General features: G+C 44.7%; 1 protein-coding gene across 8 annotated transcripts in view; it reads right to left on the bottom strand.

Moving 5' to 3' along the window:
- LOC139583365 (receptor-type tyrosine-protein phosphatase mu-like) overlaps positions 1–26,202 on the bottom strand; it is a 309,931-nt gene that overhangs the window by 121,687 nt on the left and 162,042 nt on the right. For all 8 annotated transcript variants that reach the window (XM_071414354.1, XM_071414355.1, XM_071414358.1 and 5 more), the window contains exons 8-11: positions 6,436–6,744; positions 3,032–3,141; positions 1,060–1,261; positions 464–566 (exon numbers count right to left, since the gene is read on the bottom strand). In XM_071414354.1, coding sequence (XP_071270455.1) covers positions 464–566; positions 1,060–1,261; positions 3,032–3,141; positions 6,436–6,744 — 724 coding nt within the window. The remainder of the gene's footprint in view (positions 1–463; positions 567–1,059; positions 1,262–3,031; positions 3,142–6,435; positions 6,745–26,202) is intronic.

Genomic DNA, 26,202 nt, shown 5'->3' with positions numbered 1-26,202 from the left:
AGAGCGAAAGAGCGAGAGCGAGAGCGAGAGCGAGAGCGAGAGCGAGAGCGAGAGCGAGAGCGAGAGAGAGAGAGAGAGCTCGTCTTTGGAGTCTGAGAAAAAGCTTTGTTCTTATCTTCAAAAGATATAGTGCTGCTAGCTCAGATCAAATGCCCACATGAAGACGTGATGCATTGTAAAAACCCCTATAAAAACACAAGTGTGGATAAAAACTCTCTCTTGGCAAGGCAATTACAATCAATTAGGTCAGAGGGAGGCCGAAGCGGTTGGCAGCGAAGGCAATTTGTGGGGTGAACAGCATTGTGGGAACGAGAGGAGGAGAGGACAATAGGGTCGGGAGTGAGGGCAGGGTGTTAAATTGGTGTGTGCGTCTCTCTGTGTGTGTGTGTGTGTGTGTGTGTGTGTGTGTGTGTGTGTGTGTGTGTGTGTGTGTGTGTGTGTGTGTGTGTGTGTGTGGACCTACCTGACAGGGGCTCCTCGGCTCTGGGCGGGCTTCAGCAGGACGGTGACCGTGCTGTCTGTCTGGTTCAGGGGAGTCTCCTGGTCATAGCCTGGCATTAACGGAGCTGTGGGAAAGGTGGCGGGGGGAACAGGAGAGGGTGACTCAGAGATAGATAGAGGACTCATCATGGATATAACCCATTTTAGCATGAGAGGCTTCCACTGTGATTCCGCCATTTCAAAGTAGTCAAAGTAGTCAACTGGGTGGGGATTCCTATGGGTTGTAGCCTCAATGGCGCTGCCCATGATGTCACAGATACAACAAAAAAAGTCTATGAGGTGACTCGAGACTGACCGACCGAGACACAGACAGACAGCCCTACAGAGACAGACAGCCCTACAGAGACAGACAGACAGACCGACAGACGACACATAACGGCGAGTACACAGTACACACAAACATAGACAGAGACCGATAGATAACGACAGGTACACACAAATGTAGATAATCACAGACACCAGGAACACAAACACTGCTGTATTACTGAGGATGTCCTGGAGGATTTTGGGCACTACAGTACAGATTGTATGTTGATCCTGATCATTGTTTTTCCTCACCTGAGATCTTGGTGGTGAACTGGGTGATGATGGGGGTTCCAAAGCCCTTGACGGTGCTGGCCCGGATGGTGAATGAGTAGGTGGAACCGGGGTAAAGACCCACAAACATGTGGAATGTCTCATTGCTGAACTTGAACACCCTACCACTCTGGTTGGTCAGGTCAAACTCCGTGTCGAAGGAGCTGAGGGCCTTGTAGGAGATCTGAGGATGGACACACAACCTAGATTAGATGGCTGGAGAGGACAAGTTTATATAAAAAGTTTAAAAAGCAGGCTCGCTCTGGTTAGTTTTGGTGTATAGTATTATAGGATTATATAGGATTATGGTGTACCATTAGCCAGAATATCATAGCTGTAATACACACAAAATTATTTTGAAAGAGTTGCAGCACAAAGTTAGAGTAGTATGCAGAGCCTGGCGTCTGATAGTCAAACTAGGCCTGAACTTTCCATAGAAACAGCATTCAAGTCTGTTGTTTTATTCAAATCATTCCCCCTGGTTTATTCAAATCACCCCCCCCCCCCCCCCCCCCGCTTCCTCTAGAGTAGGAGAATGGAGGCCCAGGGATTTCTTTCTGAAAGGGAGAGCAGTGGAGCGTCGCGTGCACCCTCCTCCTCTCCTTCATATAACTTCATCAGCTCTCTCGCTCTTGAAAAGCTTCATTTAAATAAATCATTCGGTCTCTCCTAATGGAAAGCCTCCTTTATTATTCTGTTCTGATTCCCAATTAAGGGGCACAATGGGGAGTGTTGGAGTGCGGTGGCGGCCATTTGTATCCATCAGGTGTGAAATGTTGCTGCTCAGGGCTCTGCTGGGCTATTAGTCTATATCAGGAGGGAGGGAGGAATGCATCTGGAGCCTTTCAAAAGGCTATTCAAGTCAGCGTTGATCGCTTTTCACATATCGCACACACACACACACATGTGGCTGTCAAAGTTTTTTTTGTGGGGGTAGGGGGTGTTTTGTGTGTGTGTGTGGAGAGTAGGGGCTTGCATTAGGGTTAGGGGTCAGCTGTGGTTGGATGGCTTTGAATTCAGCCTGTGCATATTCAAACAAAAGCCCCAAACAATGAACCAGCAGTACGTTTTCCCAACCAAGAGAAATCACTATAAAGATATCTCAACTCTGAACAAAAAGCTGTTTTGGAGAGAGAGAGAGATGGTGTCAAAAGGCTGAAGAGCACATGAGACGAGCTGAATGCCAGCGAATGAGAGTAATAATGGGGTTGAGTCCATCAGAGTCTAATGAGGCAGAACAAAAATTAACTTTTGATTTGTCCATTCTTTCAACTGGATCGCAGCCCAGAGTTAGCTCGAGATGACAGAATATAATTTCATTACGTGCATATCTGACAGCATAATTGGAGAATTTTTGCACAAATTCGGGTCTAGCACAATGGCTCTTCTTAACGCAATAAAACCCCTTTTTCGTCGTATTGTGTGGGGAGCTGAAGGACACGTCTGTCACGCCCTGACCATAGTTTGCGTTGTTTGTTTCTATGTTTTGTTTGGTCAGGGTGTGATATGAGTGACGATCAACTCTATAGTTGTATTTCAACAGTGTTAGCTACAATCCAGTGGAGGCTGTTGAGGGGAGGACGGCTCATAATAATAGCTGGAACGGAGGCAACTGGAGTGCTGGGGTGGGCAGGGATGGGTTGGGTTGGGTTAGGCTGGGCAAGGCTGGGGTTGGGCAAGGCTGGGGTTGGGCAAGGCTGGGGTTGGGCAAGGCTGGGGTTGGGCAAGGCTGGGCATGCTGTCGGAGGGGGTTCAGTGGGTAATAGATTGTGTTAACAGACCTTAAGGTTATTAGGTTGGATTTATTCGATAATGGAAGCCGCCCGGCTCCTGCCAGACCAGATGGATGTGTGTTGGAGGGAAGAGGGAGAGAGAGAAAAGGGGAGAGGAAGAAAGACAGAAAGGTGGGCCCAGATGGGCGGCTGGGCTCGGCAGTTTCCCCAGATGATCTTACCTCATACTGCTTAATGATCCCATAGGTCTGGACGGGCTCGCGCCATCGCAGGGCGATCTTCTCCTCGAAGGTGCTCCCCTGGATGGACTGGAGTGGCACAGCGCCAGGCACTAAGGTGGACAGGGAATAGGGGGAAATTAAATAGAGTGACTTTATCAAAAATGGTGGGGGGTGGGGGGTCATGGTCGTGCAGTTCTATTCGTTCTCCCTGACCCCAGTGAGGTCCTGAAACAGCACGGTACATTTAGTCAAACTGGATGTTTTGCCATTGTCTCTTTCAACTTCTTCAATGACCTAAAAGTCATGAGAAAACATCATGGTTTACAGCGTGGCTGGGAGGTTCACCGTGCTGGGTGCTCACACTGTAAATTACATCGGAAGGAAAACCAACTAGCATTAGGGTCAAGACTCGCTACATGTACAACTCGCTGGCAAAACAGTTCATTAAAAGGAAAGCGCGCCATTCCATTTTCTTACCCATAAGGGGGTCAAAGGTTTCATGTTTCTAGTAAATTAATAAATAAAAAGCTGTTCAACTTAAATCACATACTATACCTATGTGGAAAAGTTCTACTTGTTATCAGGAAGATAAATTCAATTGAGATCCTTTGAACGTTCGATATCACTTTGAATAGCGGCGTGAGATTGTAATTTACAAATGGCCTCTGAAGAAACCAATTAAAAGGAAACACACAGAAGTAGATGTATGTATCAAAAGAGAGCGACGTAAGTGCTTTCAAATAACTACCGTATTTGGCCCTTATTGAAACACGTGCCCTCATGCTTTCATGTTCTCTGTTAGGCCCCAACGATGGCCTTGTAGAGTTGAAAAGCTGAATGTTGGACGTTTTGGCAGGGCAGAGTTGGGGTCAAATCAATTTCATAAAAAAAAATATCTATACATTTAATATTTTATAAACAATACAAAACATACACATGCAAACGACAACATCATACAAAACAACAACATCACACCTGCCAGACCCACTATCGCACACACTCATCTCCAGTGACGGCATTACTTTCCACTACATGGCCCGAAACTGCACTTTCTTGTTTCTCATACCCCACACACTTTCAATATTTAAATAATAAATCATTAGATTTTTCCATTGGGTTAATGATGGTGGATTGATTGATTTCCAAGATGCGTGATGAGAAGAGAATCATCCAGCCCATCGGGTATTTCACTACACCCCCACATGCCATGTCTTGAAATATGCAGACAGACAGATTAAAAGTACGTTTACATTGTAATACTTTTGACAACCAACTTTCTAGCTCCGCCCACAACTTCCAGACTTTATAGCATTCCCTGAAAGCATGGATTATTGAGTCACTATTAGTTTTACACTTAAGGCTGTAGAATTTGTGAATTGTGTCTCTTCTATTATACATCCTATACATTAGCTTGTACTGGATTAAGAGTACATTTTTATTAATAATACATTTCATTCGTTTTGCTCCCACTTTCCCTCCATATTGTGCCAACATCAGTTCATGCATACTTGTCTGAAGGAAGAACAGTATTGGCTCTGAAGCAGCATGTATACATGCTGCGTCTGTCTGGACACTGGAGTTGCTTGGGCAACAGGCCTGCCTGCTTTGCTCTGAGAAGATGGGGGAAGAGCAGATGGGCCGAGACGCAAGGATATAAAAAAATAGCAGTGGCCTCCGTACAGATAACTCATCCAAAGGGTTTTGACTTCTCAAACACGGCAGAAAGCTTACACAATATGATGCTCCATCACCTTATTAATTTAGTAACTTAGATAACTAACAAGTTAAATTTAGGGGTCGCATTAACGCAGAATTCATATTTTTTTATGCTGAAAAAATATATATAAAAAGCATAAGAAATATCTTGCTGCATTTTGTAAATGCAGATGTAAAATGCTTCTTATTGTAATTTCTGCTCGGCATCAGAGAGTTGCACTTTTCCACTCGGATGAGAACTCACGAACGGGTATTCTATCAACATACAATGCTCTGACTGGTACTTTCTAAGTGTAGCCAACCTACTTTTGTCTGGTAAAATTCAAGATACATTTTAGGCAAAACATGAGGAAATGTAGCTGGCTACATTCTTTCTATGATAAACATTAGAAATATGATGGCCATGCATCGCTTTTGTAAAAAAGAGCTTACTTTATCATTGTAAGCTAATTTACTTGTGTGGCTGCCAGCCAAATCAAGTTGCACTTCTGTTGTCATCTGATGAAAATTAAGCAATTTTCTGCAGAAAGTGTTGGACTAATGTATTTTCTGTCAAGGAAAACTACAGTTCCATGTCCCTGATCACTATATTTTATATATTTTGTAATATATATTTTTTACCCCTATTTTCTCCCCAACTTTGTGACTACGATCTTGTCTCATCTCTACAACTCCCCAATGGGCTCGGGAGAGGCGAAGGTCAAGTCATGCGTCCTCCGAAACATGACCCTCAAAACCGCGCTTCTTAACACCCACTCGATTAACCCGTAAGCCAGCCGCATGTGTCGGAGGAAACACAATTCAACTGACGACCGAAGTCAGCCTGCAGGTCCCCCTGCCCCCCACAAGGAGTCGCTAGAGCACGATGAGCCAAGTTAAGCCCCTGCGGCCAAACCCTCCCCTAATCCGAACGACGCTGGGCCAATTGTGCGCCGCCCTATAGGACTCCCGGTCACGGCCAGTAATGACACAGCCTGGGATCGAACCTCAGCCTGTAGTGACGCCGCAACACTGCGAAACAGTGCCTTAGACCGCTGCACCACTCGGGAGGCCTCCTGATTACTCGCTTGAAGAAAGAAAATGACTTAATTTTTTATACAAAATGTGACCCGTGTCAATACACAGCTATTTTTTTCCAGTTGTGCTATTTACAAACAAACATGTGACTGGCTCAACCGTTTTAGGAAACTATGGTAAACTTCATAATGTAAAATAATGTGACAGGTGAAATGAAGAACGCAATCTGCTTTATCGCCTAACCTATTGCACAAGTTGACTGCAGGTATGTACTTAAAAAGTAGCTACAAATATTACAATTTATTGTAAAACTTCAAAGAAATAGTTGACGGTATTGAAAAACCATCCTGTGGCTATTTATTTTATTATCTAGGCAAGTCAGTTAAGAACAAATTCTTATTTACAATGACGGCCTAGTAACAGTGTGTTAACTGCTTTGTGTAGTTGTAGAACAACTGATTATTACCTTGTCAGCTCGGGGTTTTAATCTAGCAACCACCCCAAAATCTGGCTATTTCCACATACCCCGGTATACAGAATATACGGTATACCGCCCAAGCCTACTGACTAGAGCTATGTTTCAATGTCTACATTAGCATACTATCTAGATTACAAATCCATTGCTTCATCCGATTAATATGCTATTCTAGAACAGAAACTCCCCCACATACCATCCTCGTCGGTCAGCACGTCCACGTCCATGCTCTCCTTGATGCCTTCGGGGTTCCTCAGCACCAGCTTGACGCTGACGTTGGTGTAGGGTGACAGGTTCCGGATGGTGTGCTGCGGCGCCAGGCTCAGGGTGTCGTAACACACCTCCTCACGGGTCTCCTCCTTGCCGCCTGCCTGGTAGCGGTACTCGACAGTCAGATTGTAACTGTGGCAACGGGTCACGTTGTAGCCGAAGGGCTCCCAGCGCACTGTGATCTGCTTGGACTTGATGTCCACCACCTCCAGTGTTTGGGGGCCATGCATGGGGTCTGTAGCGAGGAGGACAAGTGAGGGGGGAGAAAATGTGTCTATCATAAATATAACATTAACACTAATGTATAAAAGCATTGATATAATTTCATATATTTAAAGATTTTCCAAATATATATTTTTTCTTCCCCTTCAATATAGCTTTTTGATATCTAAAATGCAAAGAATGTTGGCAAGCATCAAAAACTAAATCCTGAGTCCTTCAAACAGTTGCAACATCCCAATCCCCCTACCTACTCATATGTTCCCCCTGCTGTGGCTCTGTGTAAACCCCTTTGCCTCCTGGGTCTGACTGAGAACAGTAATGGGCCTAGGGCTGATCCTTGAGATACCCTCACTCTGACTGGGAACAGTAATGATCCCAAAACTGATCTTTGTGGTACCCCCACTCTTACAGGTAATGGTAATGGTCCCAATACTGATCCTTGTGGTACCCCCACTCTGACAGGGAATGGTAATGGTCCCAATACTGATCCTTGTGGTACCCCCACTCTGACAGGGAATGGTAATGGTCCTGAAGGTGTTAAACCAAGGCCTCATACCTTTTTTAAGGGTTAATACATTGTGTTATGATAAACTAAGGTCTCCTCTCAGAAGACCTCTGTGTGTGTGTTAACACCTGTTTTGAGGGTTGTGCCCTTCAGACACTATCAGAAGGCGGAAATCGCCTACGCTCATACTCCTCCTGTCTGGGCCCCACCGTGGCTGTCTGATGTTCTGAGAATACGACTGGTTCTCTGAGAACACAAGGCTGCCGCAGGCCTGATGAAAACAGCCACCTGTCAGAAGATGCTTAGACTCGTTCACCTTGTTATGACTCTATACTTGTGATGACATTTTTGGTCAAACCCACTTCTGAGCATTTAATTGCTGACAATATGGTTGCTGCTGTCAGGGGGAGGTTAGATTTATTAAAATGTTGCCAGGGAAAGTCGCGCAAGGGGAACTGGGGAGGCTATATAAGTTACAGGATGTCTTAGACACTTTGCAGAACCTGGGGAGAGCCGTCATATACTGTACTCTGTACCACCTTCTGCCTACAATTGTATTACTGAAGGAGAATTTTAAAACTTAAACAAAGAGTCTGTGATTCCTTTCTACTACTAATATATAAGTTTGAGAATGATATAGAACCGATCATCTGTTGAAGACATTGACCAACAGTCTCAACACTGATCCTTGTGGTACCCCTTCTGTCCAGACAGCCACCCCAGGCTTTCTGCCCATCAGGTCTATTAAGACAGCCATAGCTCCTGCTCTACTCTCTCCCACGTGAGGAAGGGGCAGACACACAGCACTGTAATAGGATCAATTTCCAAACCGGCATCAATTTAGTGCTCTCACACTAGTTAGAATTACATTGGCTATGCTGCTTTCCGACCAGGGGAGCAACAAGATAGGCAATTTGGTTAGCCTGGATAAACTGATGAGAAGACCAAGCTCCAATTCAAGCTGGATGGAAAAAAAGGGGGGCATTTGACTGCACTTTTCTAATCCTTTCCATGTTCACATAGTCTGTGACAAAGATTAGGTCAGAGATAAAAACCTGGGAGGTTTAATGCCAGAGCAACAATGACAGAAAAGGATGCCCAGTGGTTTAACATTTTTCTCTTTGTTCCCACTTTCTGCTGATGTTGAGAGGACATCTTGAGAAAACATGCAGCTCATGGACAGGTTTATAGGAATATCCATGTATGTAAGTATAGAGTCCATTTTGTTTATCTATATTTCTATTCTGAGCACGAGGGAGTCGAAATTAAAACAAGGGGGCACGGAGCACATTTGAATTAGTCTCGTAATAAAGCTCTTGTGAAGGCGTTTAACAGTCAGAAATCAGATTCCGACACGCCAGTCACTCGCACTACTTACATTTATGACGTTAAAATCACTCAAAATCGGAACATTCCGCACTTCCAGAAAGGTCTCTGAAGTCATCAACTTGTAAATCTAGCTGAATCCAACAGTGCAGCCAACTACTGTACAAGCATCACAGAGATAAATCAGACAAAATAGATGGATTAAAGGATATCTAAATGCTTGGACTCACTTTTACAGTATCAAATTAAAATGTATTGGTCGCATACACATACTTAGCAGAAGTTATTGCGGGTGTAGTGAAATGCTTATATTCCTAGCTCCAAAAGTTCAGTAACATCTAACAATACATGTGACTATAAAAAAGTTAACTAACGGAATTAAGAAATGTTTGAATATTAGTACGGAATATACATACATGTATATGATGGGACGTATAGACATTATGGACAGTATATGGATATAATATATAATATATCTGTAGAATATGTACGATAGAATAGTATAAGTACAGCAATAGTTAAATAGGCTAGGCCTTGACTAGAATACAGTAAATACATATGAAGTGGGTAAAACAGTATGCAAACATTAAAATGACCAGTGTTCCATGACTATGTACATAGGGCAGCAGTCTCTAAGGTGCAGGGTTGAGTACCGGGTGGCAGCCGGCTAGTGACTAAAGTTCAGGGCAGGGTACTGGGCGGAGGCGGACTTGTGGTGACTATTTAACAGTCTGATGGCCTTGAGATAAACAGTTTCAATCAGCCTCTCGGTCCCAGCTTTGATGCACCTTGCCTTCTAGATGGTAGCAGGGTGAACAGGCCATGGCTCAGGTGGCTGAGTTCCTTGATGATCTTCCTGGCCTTCCTGTGACACCGGGGGCTGTAGATGTGCGGGAGGGCAGGCAGTGTGCTCCCGGTGATGCGATTGGCAGACTGCGCCACCCTCTGGAGAGCCTTGCGGTTGCGGACGATGTGATTGCCGTACCAGGATGTGATTGCCGTACCAGGCGGTGATACAGCCCCACAGGATGTTCTCAATGGTACATCTGTAGACGTTTGTGAGGGTCTTCGGGGCCAAGACAAATTTCTTCAGGTTGAAGAGGCGCTGTTGCACCTTCGTCACCACACTGTCTGTGTAGACGGACAATTTCAGAATGTCAGTGATGTGTAGGCTGAGGAACTTGAAGCTTTTCACCTTCTCCACTGTAGCCCTGTCGATGTGAATGGGGGTGTGCTCCCTCTGCGGTCTCCTGAAGTCCACGATCAGCTCCTGTGTTTTATTGACCTTGAAGGGGACGTTCTATTCCTGGCACCACTCCGCCAGGTCCCTCACCTCTGCCAGGGTCTCGTCGTTGTTGGTAGTCAGGCCTACAACTGTTGTGTTGTCTGTAAAACTTGATGATTGAGTTGGACACGTGCATGGCCATCGGTGAACAGGGAGTACAGGAGGGAGCCTGAGCACGCACCATTGTGTTGAGGATCAGCGTAGTGGAGGTGTTGTTGCCTAGCTTCACCACCTGGTGGTGGCCCGTCAGGAAGTCCAGGACAAAGTTGCACAGGGCAGGGTTCAGACCCAGGGCCCAGAGCTTAGAGGGTACTATGGTCTCGAAGGCTGAGCTCTAGTCAAGGAACAGCATTCTTACATAGGTATTCCTCTTGTCCAGATGGGACAGGGCAGTGTGCAGTACGATGGTGATTCTGTCATTCGTGGATCTACTGGGGCGGTATGCAAACTGCAGTGAGTCTAGGGTGTCGGGTAAGGTGGAGGTGATATGATCATTAACTAGCATCTCATGATGACAGACGTGAGTGCTTTGGCGAAATTGAAATTTAGTTACCATCACTTTCTTGGGTAAATCAAATTGTATTTGTCACATGCCCCGAATACAACAGGTGTAGACCTTACAGTGAAATGCTTACTTACAAGCTCTAAACCAACAATGCTTTAAGATGTTAAAGGAAAAAAGTGTTAAGCTAAAAATAGTTAAGTAGAAAATAGAAAATAATTAAACAGCAGCAGTAAAATAACAATAACAAGGCTATATACAGGGGGTGCCGGTATAGAGTCATTGTGCGGGGGCAACAGTTAGTCAAGGTAATTGAGATAATATGTACATGTAGGTAGAGTTAAAGTTACTATGCATAGACTATAAACAGAGAGTAGCAGCAGCGTAAAAGAGGGGTCTGGGTAGGCATTTGATTAGCTGTTCAGGAGTCTTATGGCTTGGAGGTAGAAGATGTTAAGAAACCTTTTAGACCTAGACTTGGCGATCCATTACTGCTTGCCGTGCGGTAGCAGAGAGAACAGTCTATGACTAGGGTGCCATTTAGGTGTGTCAATTCACCTAAACAAAAAGGGGGGTACAAGGAGGATCAGTGGATTATTTTCCAAGAATACAGACATAAGCTAGCAGAGAACCTCTATTCATTTTCTTAAACACAGGGTGCTGTGTTGTAGAAACGTGTGAAGGTGATACACTGTAAGAGGAAAGTGAGATCCCTGTGCTATAAGGATAAAGAGGACTATGGCTGGCCTCTCACCCAGAGCCATTCCAACCCAGGAATGTAAAGACAAGAGGGTGGGAAAAGCTTTACCACAAAGGCTAAGTCTCTCTCTCAGAGAGAGAGCGAGCGAGAGATAGAGAACAGGTTAGTGGAATTAGAGTATGATAGCTACGGAGACAGAATTCTAGCGTTTGATTGCAAATATGAAGACTTAGTCAAAAAAGAGAACAAACAGAAAGCTGCTGTTTAATACACCCATCTCCGGATTACATCTTCAAACTAAGGGCAACCATGGCCTTAGAGGGAGTAGCGTCCATCCATGTATACAGGTAAGAGAGTCTAGCTAGCTACATTTTCAGATATGACATGTTTTTAATTTTGTCAGAAAGTCATTTTCATTTCAAGTTAAAATGTACTGTTAGCTAGCTAGCTAACATTACCAGTATGATGTGTGTAGTAATATTATTGATATCTCAGAGCCATTTGCATTGCTAGTTATAGCCTAATGTTAGCTAGCTAACATTGAACCTGGTTGGTTAGCTAACTGCACATTTACGAACACACCCGTAGTATAAGCCAGCCTTTACTCTTTAAATATTTAAAGAGATGGGTGGAGCTAAAGCTAAAGAGGGTGTGAACGATGCTGAATGGGTGTAGACAAAGGGCTCTTCAGTTGGCACCAAAACATTCAAGGGCCATTTTCTCAAAAGTGAGGTTACAAGTGTGTTAACTTTCAAAGCAGAATTACTTGTTCCTCAACTGTAGTGTATGATATTCCATTTTGGAGCTCTGAGTCTCCACTGATGCTGCGAAACATTAAACCGTCAGTCGGAGGAGGGAAGAGTACAATGGAAATTGGATCTCGCTGCAGACAAGTGCTTACTGTTTTCTTTCTGTTTTGATTGTGCATAGAAAGCACAACGTTGAATACTAGAAAGCATACTTGGAGCACTTTGGTAAAATACCATTGAAAAGCATGAGAGCAAAAATAAAATTGGGTAAGTTTAATTTCAAAAGGATGTCTTGTTCCATTTCGCATAATAATGAATAAGATAAGACTAACAGTGATGGTGACGGAGAAACAACAGTAGGATCAATCAGAAAACAGGACAAAAACAATTCTGTCTCCACGGCCCACGAGATGATGTGACAGGCTGTGAATGAGTGGCAGAGGGGAATAAAAGGAGACAGAGCTGTTATTGAGTGGCATGACTGAGGGGTGTAGGGAGAATATATTCACAGGAGATCAGGCGGGCTATGGCATTTTCATAAGCAAACATAATAATGTACAGTACATGCCATATCCATAACCGTAAAGTTAAATCTTACTCAAAGAGGGAGAGAGCACAAGGAGAAAGTGTGAGTGAGTGAGAGAGAGAGACTAAGCAATGGGGGGGGGAGAAAGGAGGGAGAAAGAGAGAGAAGAAAGAGCCAAGAAAAAGAAAAGAGCAGACAGAGTCGATAGAAAGAATAGGAGAAAGCGATAAACTCAGAGATTGAGAAATATCTAAGAAAGAGACGGATTGCCAAAACGGAGTGGGAGATGGACAGATAGTTGAGAGGGAGAAAAAGAGAGGGAGAAAGAAAGAGAGAGATAGGTGAGAGGGAGTTGTGACAGCAAACAGGCCACAAGGCCTCTTACCCCCTAACATAAATCAATAACTCCAGCAGACCAGATACCTGGGAATGCATTACTAGTCAACGAGAGCTGTGTACACTACACTTATGTCCAGACCACAGCAATAATTTAGCCCCTTCACAATTCCCAGAGCATCGAACAGACGGGTTGAAAACAATAACACATGTTGACCTGTAGGATGACCCCTGACCAGGAGAAGAAAGAGAGAATGATAGACCCAAGACAAGACAGACAGTGAACACAGAGGGCGAGCGAGAGAGACAGAAGCTGCGTTTGAATACCCATACTAACATACTATTAGTTAATTTTTAGTATACTGTAAACTAATGGTATCCTTTCAGTTGAGCATACTAGCTCTTCGCCTGTCTACCGGAAGTTGATGCTGTTGCTATGCAATCTCTTGCTAGCAACACAAATTACTAGCTAGACATTATAGGACTTCGGGTTCTTAAATTCAATCTGGAGTGCCAGAGTGCGCTGAGAGCTTCGTAAATTCAGAGCGTTGTCAGATTGTCCGTTTGTAAATTCAGAGCGTTGTCAGGTTGTCCGTTTGTAAATTCAGAGCGTTGTCAGGTTGTCCGTTTGTAAATTCAGAGCGTTGTCAGATTGTCCGTTTGTAAATTCAGAGCGTTGTCAGGTTGTCCGTTTGTAAATTCAGAGCGTTGTCAGGTTGTCCGTTTGTAAATTCAGAGCGTTGTCAGGTTGTCCGTTTGTAAATTCAGAGCGTTGTCAGATTGTCCGTTTGTAAATTCAGAGCGTTGTCAGGTTGTCCGTTTGTAAATTCAGAGCGTTGTCAGGTTGTCCGTTTGTAAATTCAGAGCGTTGTCAGATTGTCCGTTTGAAAATTCGGAGTTTCGCTCTCGGAGCGCGCACTGGACACTCGGGCCGAGGAGTAGGGTTGATTCTGACCTTACAACGGCAGTCAAGCACCCAAGCTAACGTTGGCTAGCTACCTCCAGATACAAATGACAGAATACCTCACTCTGACCATTTTACTCGCCCCAGCAGAGCTAGTTAGGATGTTTTCATGTTATCCAGAGCGCTGGTGGCTAACTGTGCTGCTGGCAACAATTTAATTAAGTTTTTTTGCCCGGCGTTTACTGACACGGTCATATTCAACGGGTGTTGAGCGCTAGTAAATTCAGTTATTCTGCGACAAATTACTCCAATACCTCTGAAATTGGAGTAATGTTAGATAGCCTGAGTGAATTTACGAATGCACTCGAATGTCCATTGAGAACACACAACGACTATACCACTAAGCTAAGAATGACGTGAATTATCAAGTCAATAAACGTTGGGTAGTTAGATAGTATATAGTTAATATACTGGCAAGTTTGATGTATTAGTAGCCAACTAATTTTAGGTAGCTAGCTATCATAACGGTACATACAAGCAACTGCTGTAATGATATGCTATGTGATTCGTAAGGATAGCGTAGCTAATAAATTGTCAGCCAACATAACGTGTAAGGTACCTTATTTGAAAAGTCATTACTTTATTACATTACCCAACATTTTTTAAACATTTGTCCTAATCACTTAAAGCAATGAATTTGTATCCGCTCTCGGACTTCGGCTGCATATTTTCCGCCATTTTCTTCAAATCTGAAAATGTGAAGCCACGGCCATTTTCTGAAGAATTGCATTATGGGCCCTAAAAGCACAGAAATATTGTAATTCGCTGGTATACTTCATATTTTGGCGAATTTAGTACAACATAACGGAACGCTGGCATACTAACTATATCCATACTATAACTATATCCATACTATGACTATATCCATACTAGGTTACTATATACTCAATTTAAGTCACAAATAGTGAGGTTAGTATGAGTATTCGAACACAGCTAGTATCTTTCTATTAAAACCCAGCAGAGAGAGGGCTTATAAGGACGCAGATGTTCAAATTCAAATATTATTTTATCAGGACAAAGTCTTGACGTGCATTTCTCCTCTAGAGGCCATCTCCAGGATGTCGTGATACACACACATGCTACACAAACGTGTGTAATCTCAGCCAGACAGCACACCCAACCAACTGACCTCCTTCCCTCCCTACACCTCCTCCCCCGTTGCCCGATATTTTACATTTTTTACATTTTTAGTCATTTAGCAGACGCTCTTATCCAGAGCGACTTACATTTTGCATACATTTTATTACATTTTTACATACTGAGACAAGGATATCCCTACCGGCCAAGAGCAGACGCTCTTATCCAGAGCGACTTACAGTAGAGTGCATACATTTTCTTTTTTCTTTTTTATAATATTTTTTCTTATTATTTATTTCTTTTTCTTATTTTTCCTTTTTTTATTTTTATTATTATTATTTTTTACATACTGAGACAAGGATATCCCTACCGGCCAAACCCTCCCTAACACGGACGACGCTATGCCAATTGTGCGTCGCCCCACGGATCTCCCGGTTGCGGCCGGCTGCGACAGAGCCTGGGCGCGAACCCAGCCCAGCCTGGGCGCGAACCCAGAGACTCTGGTGGCGCAGCTAGCACTGCGATGCAGTGCCCTAGACCACTGCGCCACCCGGGAGACCGATATCATCTCTTCAGTGTCCCTCTTCCCCCGAGAAGCCGTTTGCCATTCAAACTTCACAAGCGCCTACCTTTCACACAATGCACCCACCCAACAGTCTGGCTGGATACCTGGAATTCATTTTTAACACATTGATTTTCCCACTTCCAACCCCCCCTTACCTCCATTTCTCCACCCCCTTCCCCCCTTCCTCCCACTGCCTTGTAATTAATGGAGACACAGTCAAAAGACTTAACAACCTTATCGATTAACCACGCTGCAGAAAAAAAAACTCCCACCAGACAAATCCCGGTTTATTTACGCAGATAATCTGTTGCTGGATATGTGTGTGTGTGTTGCTTATGAAGCAGAGGGACAGTAGAAAGTAGTACGGATGCTGCTATGCTGTTGATGGTGGGTAAACAAATAGCCCAGTGGCCAGACTGCATGCAGAGAGAGATAAGGAGGGCCAAACTTCTCCATGGCCACCAATCAAAGACCAAGACGGGAGGGGGGGGGGTGGATTGAGATCAAGATCACCTACACACATGCAAGCAAACCTGCAGACACATACAGCTGCATTCAAAATATGTATGAAGCCACACCAATATATGAAAGCGTGCACACACACCGTCTGACTACTGCCGATAACTCTCTCTCACTGTCTGTGTGTATTGAACTACAGACTCTTTTCTTCAAGTCGCCTTTTATCGCAGTGAGAATGGTCCGGTTCAGTGTTATCAAGGCCGGACATGAAAGGATTACAGGTGATGAACACATCGCAGGGCCACTGTAAATCTTCTAGATACAGTGGAAGAAAAAAACCTGTGCTCGCTCAGAGAAAGAGAAATGCATCAATAGCTGGCGCAATTTCCACAAAACAACTGCTCCTTCAAAGACCTGCTCCTTCAAAGACGCACCCCGTTAAAAGTAAAAGAATCTCACACCGCCTCCTTGTCAAATGACATCTACACTTATAGCGCTCAGACAACAGGCCTAGACCCTCCCTCCCCTCTATTCGTGGGGAGAACTACTGAGGCTGTGCTCGGTGTGTAAACAGTTGCTGGACTGCTAAACGCACAGGGAATTAATGGCTGGCCGGGCAGAGAACTCAAATTAGCCGCCGTCTTCGGGAAGCGATACGCGTTTTGACACCATATATGCCAGAGAAACCTGAGGAAAAATAAGAGGGGGGAACATGTCATGGCTGAACAAGCGAGAGCAAGAGAGAATAGAGGGGAGAGGGGTGGTAGTGGTGGGAAAGCATTGAAGCGCAAGCCACTCAGTGAATATTAACCAGGAACATTGTGTGTGGGGGGGTTTCTTAAACATATACTAACTTGTATGTTTGAGCATGGCTGCAAGGTGTGTGTGTGTGTGTGTGTGTGTGTGTGTGTGTGTGTGTGTGAGAGAATAGGATGGGTGATTTAAACACAGTATCTCTTTCCCACAGGACGCAGGCAAAGGTTCTTAACACGAAGGGCCTTAACCATCCTCTCCAATCACCAGATATAATAGCCAAATAAATAGCAGAGAGAGCCAGAGCTCGACGAGCCCTCTGATACACCTCAGTCATAGAATCATACAAAATGGCGGGTCAGGGGCCAAGGTTCCTCTTTGAAGGAGAAGATGGATGAAGCCTATTACCCTGGCCTTAAGCCTCCAGGTAGGGACATCTTTGAATGGCAAGCCTGTCATAAATCCCAGAGATGGAAGATGGGAAGAAGAGGGAGAGAAAAGGAGGAGGGGAGGACGGTCATTTGCATTCCCCTTGCTTGTCAAACTGGGAGGGGAGGACACCACGTAATGGCTTGGCGATGGGGCTCAAGACAGATTGTGACAAGACACCAATAACTAAGAGATAGGTGAGTGTGTGTATGTATGTATGTATGTATGTATGTATGTATGTATGTATGTATGTATGTACAGTATGTACAGTGGGGAGAACAAGTATTTGATACACTGCCGATTTTGCAGGTTTTCCTACTTACAAAGCATGTAGAGGTCTGTAATTTTTATCATAGGTACACTTCAACTATGAGAGACGGAATCTAAAACAAAAATCCCGAAAATCACATTGTATGATTTTTAAGTAATTAATTTGCATTTTATTGCATGACATAAGTATTTGATACATCAGAAAAGCAGAACTTAATATTTGGTACAGAAACCTTTGTTTGCAATTACAGAGATCATACGTTTCCTGTAGTTCTTGACTAGGTTTGCACACACTGCAGCAGGGATTTTGGCCCACTCCTCCCTACAGATCTTCTCCAGATCCTTCAGGTTTCGGGGCTGTCGCTGGGCAATACGGACGTTCAGCTCCCTCCAAAGATTTTCTATTGGGTTCAGGTCTGGAGACTGGCTAGGCCACTCCAGGACCTTGAGATGCTTCTTACGGAGCCACTCCTTAGTTGCCATGGCTGTGTGCTTCGTGTCGTTGTCATGCTGGAAGACCCAGCCACGACCCATCTTCAATGCTCTTACTGAGGGAAGGAGGTTGTTGGCCAAGATCTCGCGATACATGGCCCCATCCATCCTCCCCTCAATACGGTGCAGTCGTCCTGTCCCCTTTGCAGAAAAGCATCCCCAAAGAATGATGTTTCCACCTTCATGCTTCACGGTTGGGATGGTGTTCTTGGGGTTGTACTCATACTTCTTCTTCCTCCAAACACGGTGAGTGGAGTTAGACCAAAAAGCTCTATTTTTGTCTCATCAGACCACATGACCTTCTCCCATTCCTCCTCTGGATCATCCAGATGGTCATTGGCAAACTTCAGACAGGCCTGGACATGCACTGGCTTAAGCAGGGGGACCTTGCGTGCGCTGCAGGATTTTAATCCATGACGGCGTAGTGTGTTACTAATGGTTTTCTTTGAGACTGTGGTCCCAGCTCTCTTCAGGTCATTGACCAGGTCCTGCCGTGTAGTTCTGGGCTGATCCCTCACCTTCCTCATGATCATTGATGCCCCACGAGGTGAAATCTTGCATGGAGCCCCAGACCGAGGGTGATTGACCGTCATCTTGAACTTCTTCCATTTTCTAATAATTGCGCCAACAGTTGTTTCCTTCTCACCAAGCTGCTTGCCTATTGTCCTGTAGCCCATCCCAGCCTTGTGCAGGTCTACAATTTTATCCCTGATGTCCTTACACAGCTCTCTGGTCTTGGCCATTGTGGAGAGGTTGGAATCTGTTTGATTGAGTGTGTGGACAGGTGTCTTTTATACAGGTAACGAGTTCAAACAGGTGCAGTTAATACAGGTAATGAGTGGAGAACAGGAGGGCTTCTTAAAGAAAAACTAACAGGTCTGTGAGAGCCGGAATTCTTACTGGTTGGTAGGTTATCAAATACTTATGTCATGCAATAAAATGCAAATTAATTATTTAAAAATCATACAATGTGATTTTCTGGATTTTTGTTTTAGATTCCGTCTCTCACAGTTGAAGTGTACCTATGATAAAAATTACAGACCTCTACATGCTTTGTAAGTAGGAAAACCTGCAAAATCGGCAGTGTATCAAATACTTGTTCTCCCCACTGTATGTATGTATGTATGTATGTATGTGTGTATGTATGTACAGTGGGCTCCAAAATTACTGGCACCCCTGACTGGCAATGCACAAACAATACTTAAAATAATATAAACAATATAATTATGGAGATAAACTCAAAATACCAAGATGTGAGAAATACTGTACGTTTTAATGTTTCAATGGAACCCACCCAAATCATACAATTATTTAATACAAAATACATTTCACCAAAATCAAGGTTTCATAATTATTGGCACTCCTCATTTAGTACTTAGTGCAACCACCTCTGGCAAGGATAACAGCATGGAGTCTTTTCCTGTAATGTTTGACAAGGTTTTAAGGAACACATTTGGAGGGATTTTGGACCATTCCTCTATGCAGATCCTTTCAAGATCCTTCACATTCTTGGGTTTGCGCTTATCAACTGCCCTCTTCAACTCAGCCCACAGGTTTTCGATTGGATTGAGGTCCGGCGACTGAGATTTTGTTGTCACTGAACCAGTTCTGTGTGGATCTTGAGGTATGTTTTGGGTCATTGTCTTGTTGGAAAGTCCACATACGGCCAAGTCCCAGCCTTCTGGCAGAGGCAACCAGATTGCCAGCCAAAATTACCTGATGCTTGGTGGAATTCATTATGCCATCGATCTTAACCAGTCCCTCTGGACCTCTGGTATTAAAACAGCCCCAAAACATCACTGACCCACCACCATATTTCACTGTGGGTATGAGGTGCCTCTCCTTGTATGCATCTCTGTTTCGACGCCAAACATGCTGATGCTGTATCTGACCAAAACGGTCAATTTTGGTCTCATCTGACCAGAGCACCTTCTTCCAATCATAATTTAAATGACGTTTGGCAAACTCCAAGCGCTTGCGTCTGTGTCTTGGGGTCATTAAGGGCTTTCTTCTGGCAACCCTTCCAAAGAGCCTGTGGTTGTGGAGGTGGCGTCTGATGGTGCTTTTTTAAACCTGGTGACCCCAAGACGCCACCAGGGCCTGCAATTCTTTCACAGTGATCTTTTTTATACCCCAGTGAAAAAGGAAGTGATGTAATGGCTCAATATAGTTCCTTAACACTTAGATACACTTAAATAAGTGGAATGTAATTCCTTGTTTAATTTTGGTAGATGGTATTTACAATAACATTTAAGGGTGCCAATAATTGTGATACCTTGATTTGGAAGACATTGATTTTTAATTAAATCAATAAATTATTTTGGTGGGATCCATTGAAACATTAATAAAGTACAGTATTTTTCACATCTTGGTGTATGTATGTATGTATGTATGTATGTATGTATGTATGTATGTATGTATGTATGTATGTATGTATGTATGTATGTATGTGTGTGTGGCAGGGCTTGCCGGCCAATACCGTCACACCAGTTGCTATGGGAATTATCCTCAAAGATTCATATTTTGCATCAGCTTGGGTGTTCCAGTGGTTGAGCAACGATGCTGCCAGAGAATTGATATTCATCGTATTTTGGGGTCGGTAGGATCTTTGGCCTTACTCCCCACTCCTAGCAGTATAATATATACACACACACACTTTTTTGTTGTTGTTGACATTTAGATGTCAACTATTAACAGCTTTTTTTTTCTTTCCCCTTCTCCTGCCCAGGCTTGACACTTGACATTTAAATATAGCCCTTCCCAATTATTAGCATGTCATTGCCCTATGCTAATAACTAACCCCTGTTGTACAAGTAGATAACAATTAACCATGATGGGGCTAAAACATGGCCACTGCCAAAGTGCCACGAGGCGTGTCACAATTATTCCATTGAAAAACAACAACGCCTGAATAAAGTGTGTAAGCCAGAGAAAAATATCTGCAGTGTAGTTATAGCATGGTGGAGCTAGCATGGTGGAGCTAGCATGGTGGAGCTAGCATGGTGAAGCTAGCATGGTGGAGCTAGCATGGTGAAGCTAGCATGGTGGAGCTAGCATGGTGAAGCTAGCATGGTGGAGCTAGCATGGTGGAGCTAGCATGGTGGAGCTAGCATGGTGGAGCTAGCATGGTGGAGCTAGCATGGTGGAGCGTAGTGCATCTTTCTACCTGAGCTCCCCTATGCTGTGGGCAGTGATATGGAGAAGCAGGCCTCTTGCCATGCACTAAGTGCTCTGGGAAGGAGAATAAAGGTATTAGTCCCGGATGGGAGGGAACAAATTGTCTGTGGCAGCCACACTCCTAGGGGGGGGGGGGGGGGGGTGAGCGAGAGGGGCAAGCCTCCTATTCCGGTGAGCAGAAGAGAGGCAGCCCATTCACCACGAATGCAGACTTCAAGCCTTGATTCAAATGACTTCCTCAATTCTTTGGGATTTTGGTATAGGTGAACCGCCAAACACGTCAAATGTCAACAACTATCTGCGTCGATAGATAGACTTAAAGCTATTCACATGGATTCACTTCAGTCTTGTACTTTATTACCACTGGTGAGTAAACTTCTGTTTGTCTCCCCTCAGGAGGTCTTCATGGCTGTTCTGGTACAACACAGGGGGAAAACACCGACTGGGTTTGATTGACAGCGGTCTTCTTTTTCACACCCGCCGAGATGTATGACATGCTGTCAGACCACTGCACAGACACACGACACACATTCTCACGGGTGCGTTTGAGCATTCCGGTGGCTTAACTCCAGCACAGGCGAGCGGAGAGGGAAATGAGGAGACTTCACGGAATCTTCCCAAGGATACCAGAGGAACAGCTGCTATCACACTGTGTGTACGGAGTGCTTTTCAGCAGAAAAATGGGCTCAGAATCAAATCAGAGACAACAATAATAAACAATAAAACAAGTGTTCTGCTTGAAAGTGCGTTTCATGCTGGTGTCGGGAGCCCATTCGAGTACCTCTGTCCTGATCCCGCTGTCACTCATCTCTATTACTGCGCTGTTCACTTCACAGTAGCTCGCCGAGCTGACACGTGCACACACGCATGCACAGAAACTAAACACGCGCACACACACTCGCACAGAAACTACACTAGTTTATTATTTTTTTTGAAAACCCTTGAAAAAGAGCGAGTGAGCTAGACGGAAGTAGAGAGTGAAGGATTGAACAATATCAACACAGCCATCTGGATAATGGTACCAGGCTTTCATCCTCATCAAAGCCTGCTTCAGAGTTGCTGGAAGCAGCCAATAATGACGGCTTTTTGACAACCGACAATCAAAACTAAATTACGCTCCCTGAATGCTTTCCTGTATACTCCCTCCTCTCCTCCAATCGTCGTCCATTCATGGAGGCAGGAGGACACAGAGGCACATCTGCCACTAAAACCTCCAACCCCACTCTGTATGTACACCCCATCGTTTAGAGCCGCAATTGGTGGCTGTAATGAGGAGAGGAGTGTGTGTGTGTGTACTGCATAGCCTATGTGTCCATCATCCTTAGTGATGTCCGAGTCAACGCTACGTTGGTGGTGGGCGTCGGAGTGTGGCCGCAACACCTGCTGCTCCTTAAAAGCTCCAGACTCTGAGAAGAGGGAGGGGAAGTTTACAATTAACCAGGGGTGTACTCATTACAGAAACCATTTAAGAAGCAAACAGAGCAACACAAGAGTTTCTATTGGACAAATGCAGGTAGGTCCCTCCTTCGTTTGGTTCCATTTGATTCAACAACATAAAAATCGTCAGAATGAATACACCCGAGATGAACGTGTTGTTGCGGAACACATCCTCTTCTTACATCTAGCTACATCGTCCCACTAAAGCATGTCAGTGTAATGCAACTCCACTCATTATTCATGTCAGTACATGTCACATTTACAACATGTCAAAGAGAAATACATCCATTAAAATAGACAACTCTAACTACCATGGTGTATCAAACAATACCCGTGTACTAAAGATAAAGCATCAGCTAAGATTGTGAAATAAATGGCTTGTCTGAGTCAAAGGCAAAGCAGCAGCTAGCAGCCGTTCTCGGTCTTTCTGAATGAAGTGCAGCGACCACTGATATGATGACGGACTAACAATCCACATGTAGAGACTGATCGAGGGATGAAGGAATAGATGGATGGAGAAGCGTCAGCTCCACTCAACCACTCACCTTCTCCTCTCCGCCTGACACGGCTCTGCAGAGCGAGACAGGACATGTTTCAAATCTGTTCTCATCAGTAAGAGGCCATGTTTCCTGTAAAGGTCACACCCCTGGCAGAGCAGTGTGTGTGTGTGTGTGTGTGTATGTGTGTGTGTGTGTAGGGGGGCTTGCTGATGGTCTTAAGATCTAACCAGCTCCAGAGATGACTGTGACAGCATACACACACACACACACGCGCGCACTCCAGGGGGCCAACTCACTCCTACCAATCCTCCAAGGCAGAAAACCCCCAGCTTTCTCAATGGGCTGATGGTGACGGAAATGGATGGTGTGGCCAAGGACACACAGGCAATCACCAGGGTTACGGCTCTATTGTTGAACACAAACGTGTGGAGTCGCACGCACACACACACTTTGGTGTGTCTTCATACTGGCCAGTGATTAATGGGTGTGCCATGTGGTGGAGAAATTGTCTGTGTGTTGGAGGGCAGTAGGGAGCCTGCTGAGAGGGAGAGGGGGCAGTAGGGAGCCTGCTGAGAGGGAGAGGGTAGGGGGCAGTAGGGAGCCTGCTGAGAGGGAGAGGGTAGGGGGCAGTAGGGAGCCTGCTGAGAGGGAGAGGGTGGGGGGGCAATAGGGCCTCTGAGCCCAGGTCTTATCTGGTGCATCTGTGGCCAGGAGCTAGACGGCACCTCAAAGAGCTTGGCCCTGCTCTGGAGCCCCCTCGGGGAATCTTCACCTTCACACACACACATTCTCCCGTATGCACACAAGAATACAAATGTTTCATACTTTTCCAAGCTCGTATAAAATGGCTCCCCCTCACTCACTCACACACACACAGATGCAAACAAACACATTCACCAGACAGCCAAGCCAGAGGACAGCGTCCTACTGATGATAAAAATAGCTGCTGATGTATAATTGATTTGAGATGTAATCCGTGATTGCACGCCCCTTATTGTCTTATCGTTTGAAGTCCATCCTTTCCCAACGCATTCCCTTTGCTTATCCAATTACACAAGAGGGAGCATGTACACGAAATGCCAAGTATGAAACATCAGACCGTCTGAAAAGCTTACTCACAAACAAGCCCACTCTCTGCATCAACCTTCACCTTCAACACACCATCAAAAGATGATTTGATTTCCATCATTCAAAGGGGTTTCGAGGAGTGCGATTTTTCAAAGGTTTCCTTTGATGAACACGGTTTACATGACAGAAAAAAACAGACAGAAAAATGGCCCCTTCAAACACAGGAAACTTGAGAGTATCCATGTAATGTACTGTGTGGAAACACTACTCTATTGTCTAAAGAATGTTCAACTGAACAACACTAAGGTTGAGTTAACAGCCCCATTATGGTATAACAAATGGACTGGGACCCGTACCATTCAAACTATGGGGTTAAAGCTTTTAGATTAAGTAGAAATAAGTCTATTTTCTAATGATCGTAAAGGAGGCTAAACACACACACACTCACTCACTCATTGGAGATAAGTAAGGCACATTCTCCACACCAATTACCCCGCTCTACTCTTGTTGTGGGTTGCCTGGCGAGTTTAGGCTGTGTGTGTGTGTGCGCGCGTGTGTGTAGGGGTGATGCTCAGGGGTGATAGCCTACTGTAAGAAATCCTGGCCATAGTCACAGCTTGGGAAAAAAACAACCCTGGTGGGACCTACACAACCCTGGTGGGACCTACACAACCCTGGTGGGACCTACACAACCCTGGTGGGACCTACACAACCCAGGTGGGACCTACACAACCCTAGTGGGACCTACACAACCCAGGTGGGACCTACACAACCCAGGTGGGACCTACACAACCCAGGTGGGACCTACACAACCCAGGTGGGACCTACACAACCCAGGTGGGACCTACACAACCCTGGTGGGACCTTACTCCTCTACCTCCTTGTGCTCGTCACCATTCCTGACAAAAATGTGTTTTTGCTGTGGTAAACACTCTTTTACGCTTCAAGTGAGAAATGGAGACAATATCGGCCTCCTGGTGTGTAGATCCACCTGCCAAGCGGCTGGAGTGCTATATGTCAAATCAAATCTTATTTGTCACATGCGCCGAATACAGGTGCAGGTAGACTTTACCGTGAAACGCTTACCTACGAGGCCTTTCCAAACAATGCAGGCCCTTCAAGTGTAGATGAGAGGGAAACAATATGGCCATTCCCCCATCCTCCTCTGAGCTGTGGGTCTTTGTCTTCATTCCATTTGAATGTAACTCTAAAAACCAGGCAGACTGGATAAACCCAGCTTGGCTTGGCCCTCCCAAAGATAAGCTTGGGTGGATGGTTAATGCTCCACAACGGGTTAGGCTGGGTTTTACCGTCACTAAGAGGTAAATTAGAGGTTAAACAGTGATAGCCCCTCTACAGACGTAGGCTGAACTGAAATGAGAGAGACTGAGGGATGCCTGTAGGTATATAGGGACCTTATGGATGAAGACACTGTTGAAAACCAATCTGTTCCATTTTCTTCCTGTTCCTCCTTTCCCTACTGTCTTTTTTAGACCAAGTCAGAGGCTTGTTTTATCAAGACAGATAATGGTGTGACGTTCTGTGGGCGAAAGTTGAGACGATGAGTTTGTCGGCTTTCATTGGACGTTGGGTATAACAGCCATTGTTACACACGTACGTATGTGAAGGGGATGGAAGGAAGACGGAGAGACAAGGGGAGAAAGAGCAGGAAATTGCATTGCCTATTCAATAGGCCAATAAGATTAGACAGGGAGAGAGAGAGAGAATTACCATAGAAATTATGTTTCAAGCAGAAAATGACAGAGGTCCCGCTCAGAAGCCAAACTGATTGTGTTCGGGCGGCAGAGAGAAAACTGCGGTGAAAAGAACAATAAAACTATATTTTATTGTTCCGTTAATGAAACGTATGGCTTTAAAAAAAAATGTCTACTGTGTATATACAGTACATGTGGACCATTGCGGTTGTAAAAACTGGCTTTTCATTTTGCCACGGTAAAATGAGAAATCGCTCCCCTTCCTGATTGGGTCTCCTGATCCAGGTGAGTTATGATGGAACACATGACAGATACAGGTGGATTCTCATAACAGGAGATGGTGTACTATAATTTTTGGTTTTCTGTAACAGTCTGTGCCTACAGAATATGGTGAGAACTCTCATATTTCCACACTGCTGCAACAGATACCTCCCCTATGGAGGAACACTGCTAACCTTTAAAGTCCCAAACACTAGTTACTGATTACATTTGGTATGAGAAAAGCAATCTTGGGAAGCCATTAACACATTGCAGATTGATTGGAGACAGTCTGTAAGGTGTAAGGACCTAGAGACAGTCAGTCCTGGTCGGTGGACACATTTCCGAGACCATGTGTCAGGGTTTCCCCCTCAAACC

The sequence above is a fragment of the Salvelinus alpinus genome, chromosome 8 (assembly GCF_045679555.1).
Source record: "Salvelinus alpinus chromosome 8, SLU_Salpinus.1, whole genome shotgun sequence".
Classification (NCBI taxonomy): domain Eukaryota; kingdom Metazoa; phylum Chordata; class Actinopteri; order Salmoniformes; family Salmonidae; genus Salvelinus; species Salvelinus alpinus.
The sequence above is the reverse complement of the archived record's forward strand: the minus strand, read 5'-3'. Positions and strand labels throughout refer to the sequence as shown.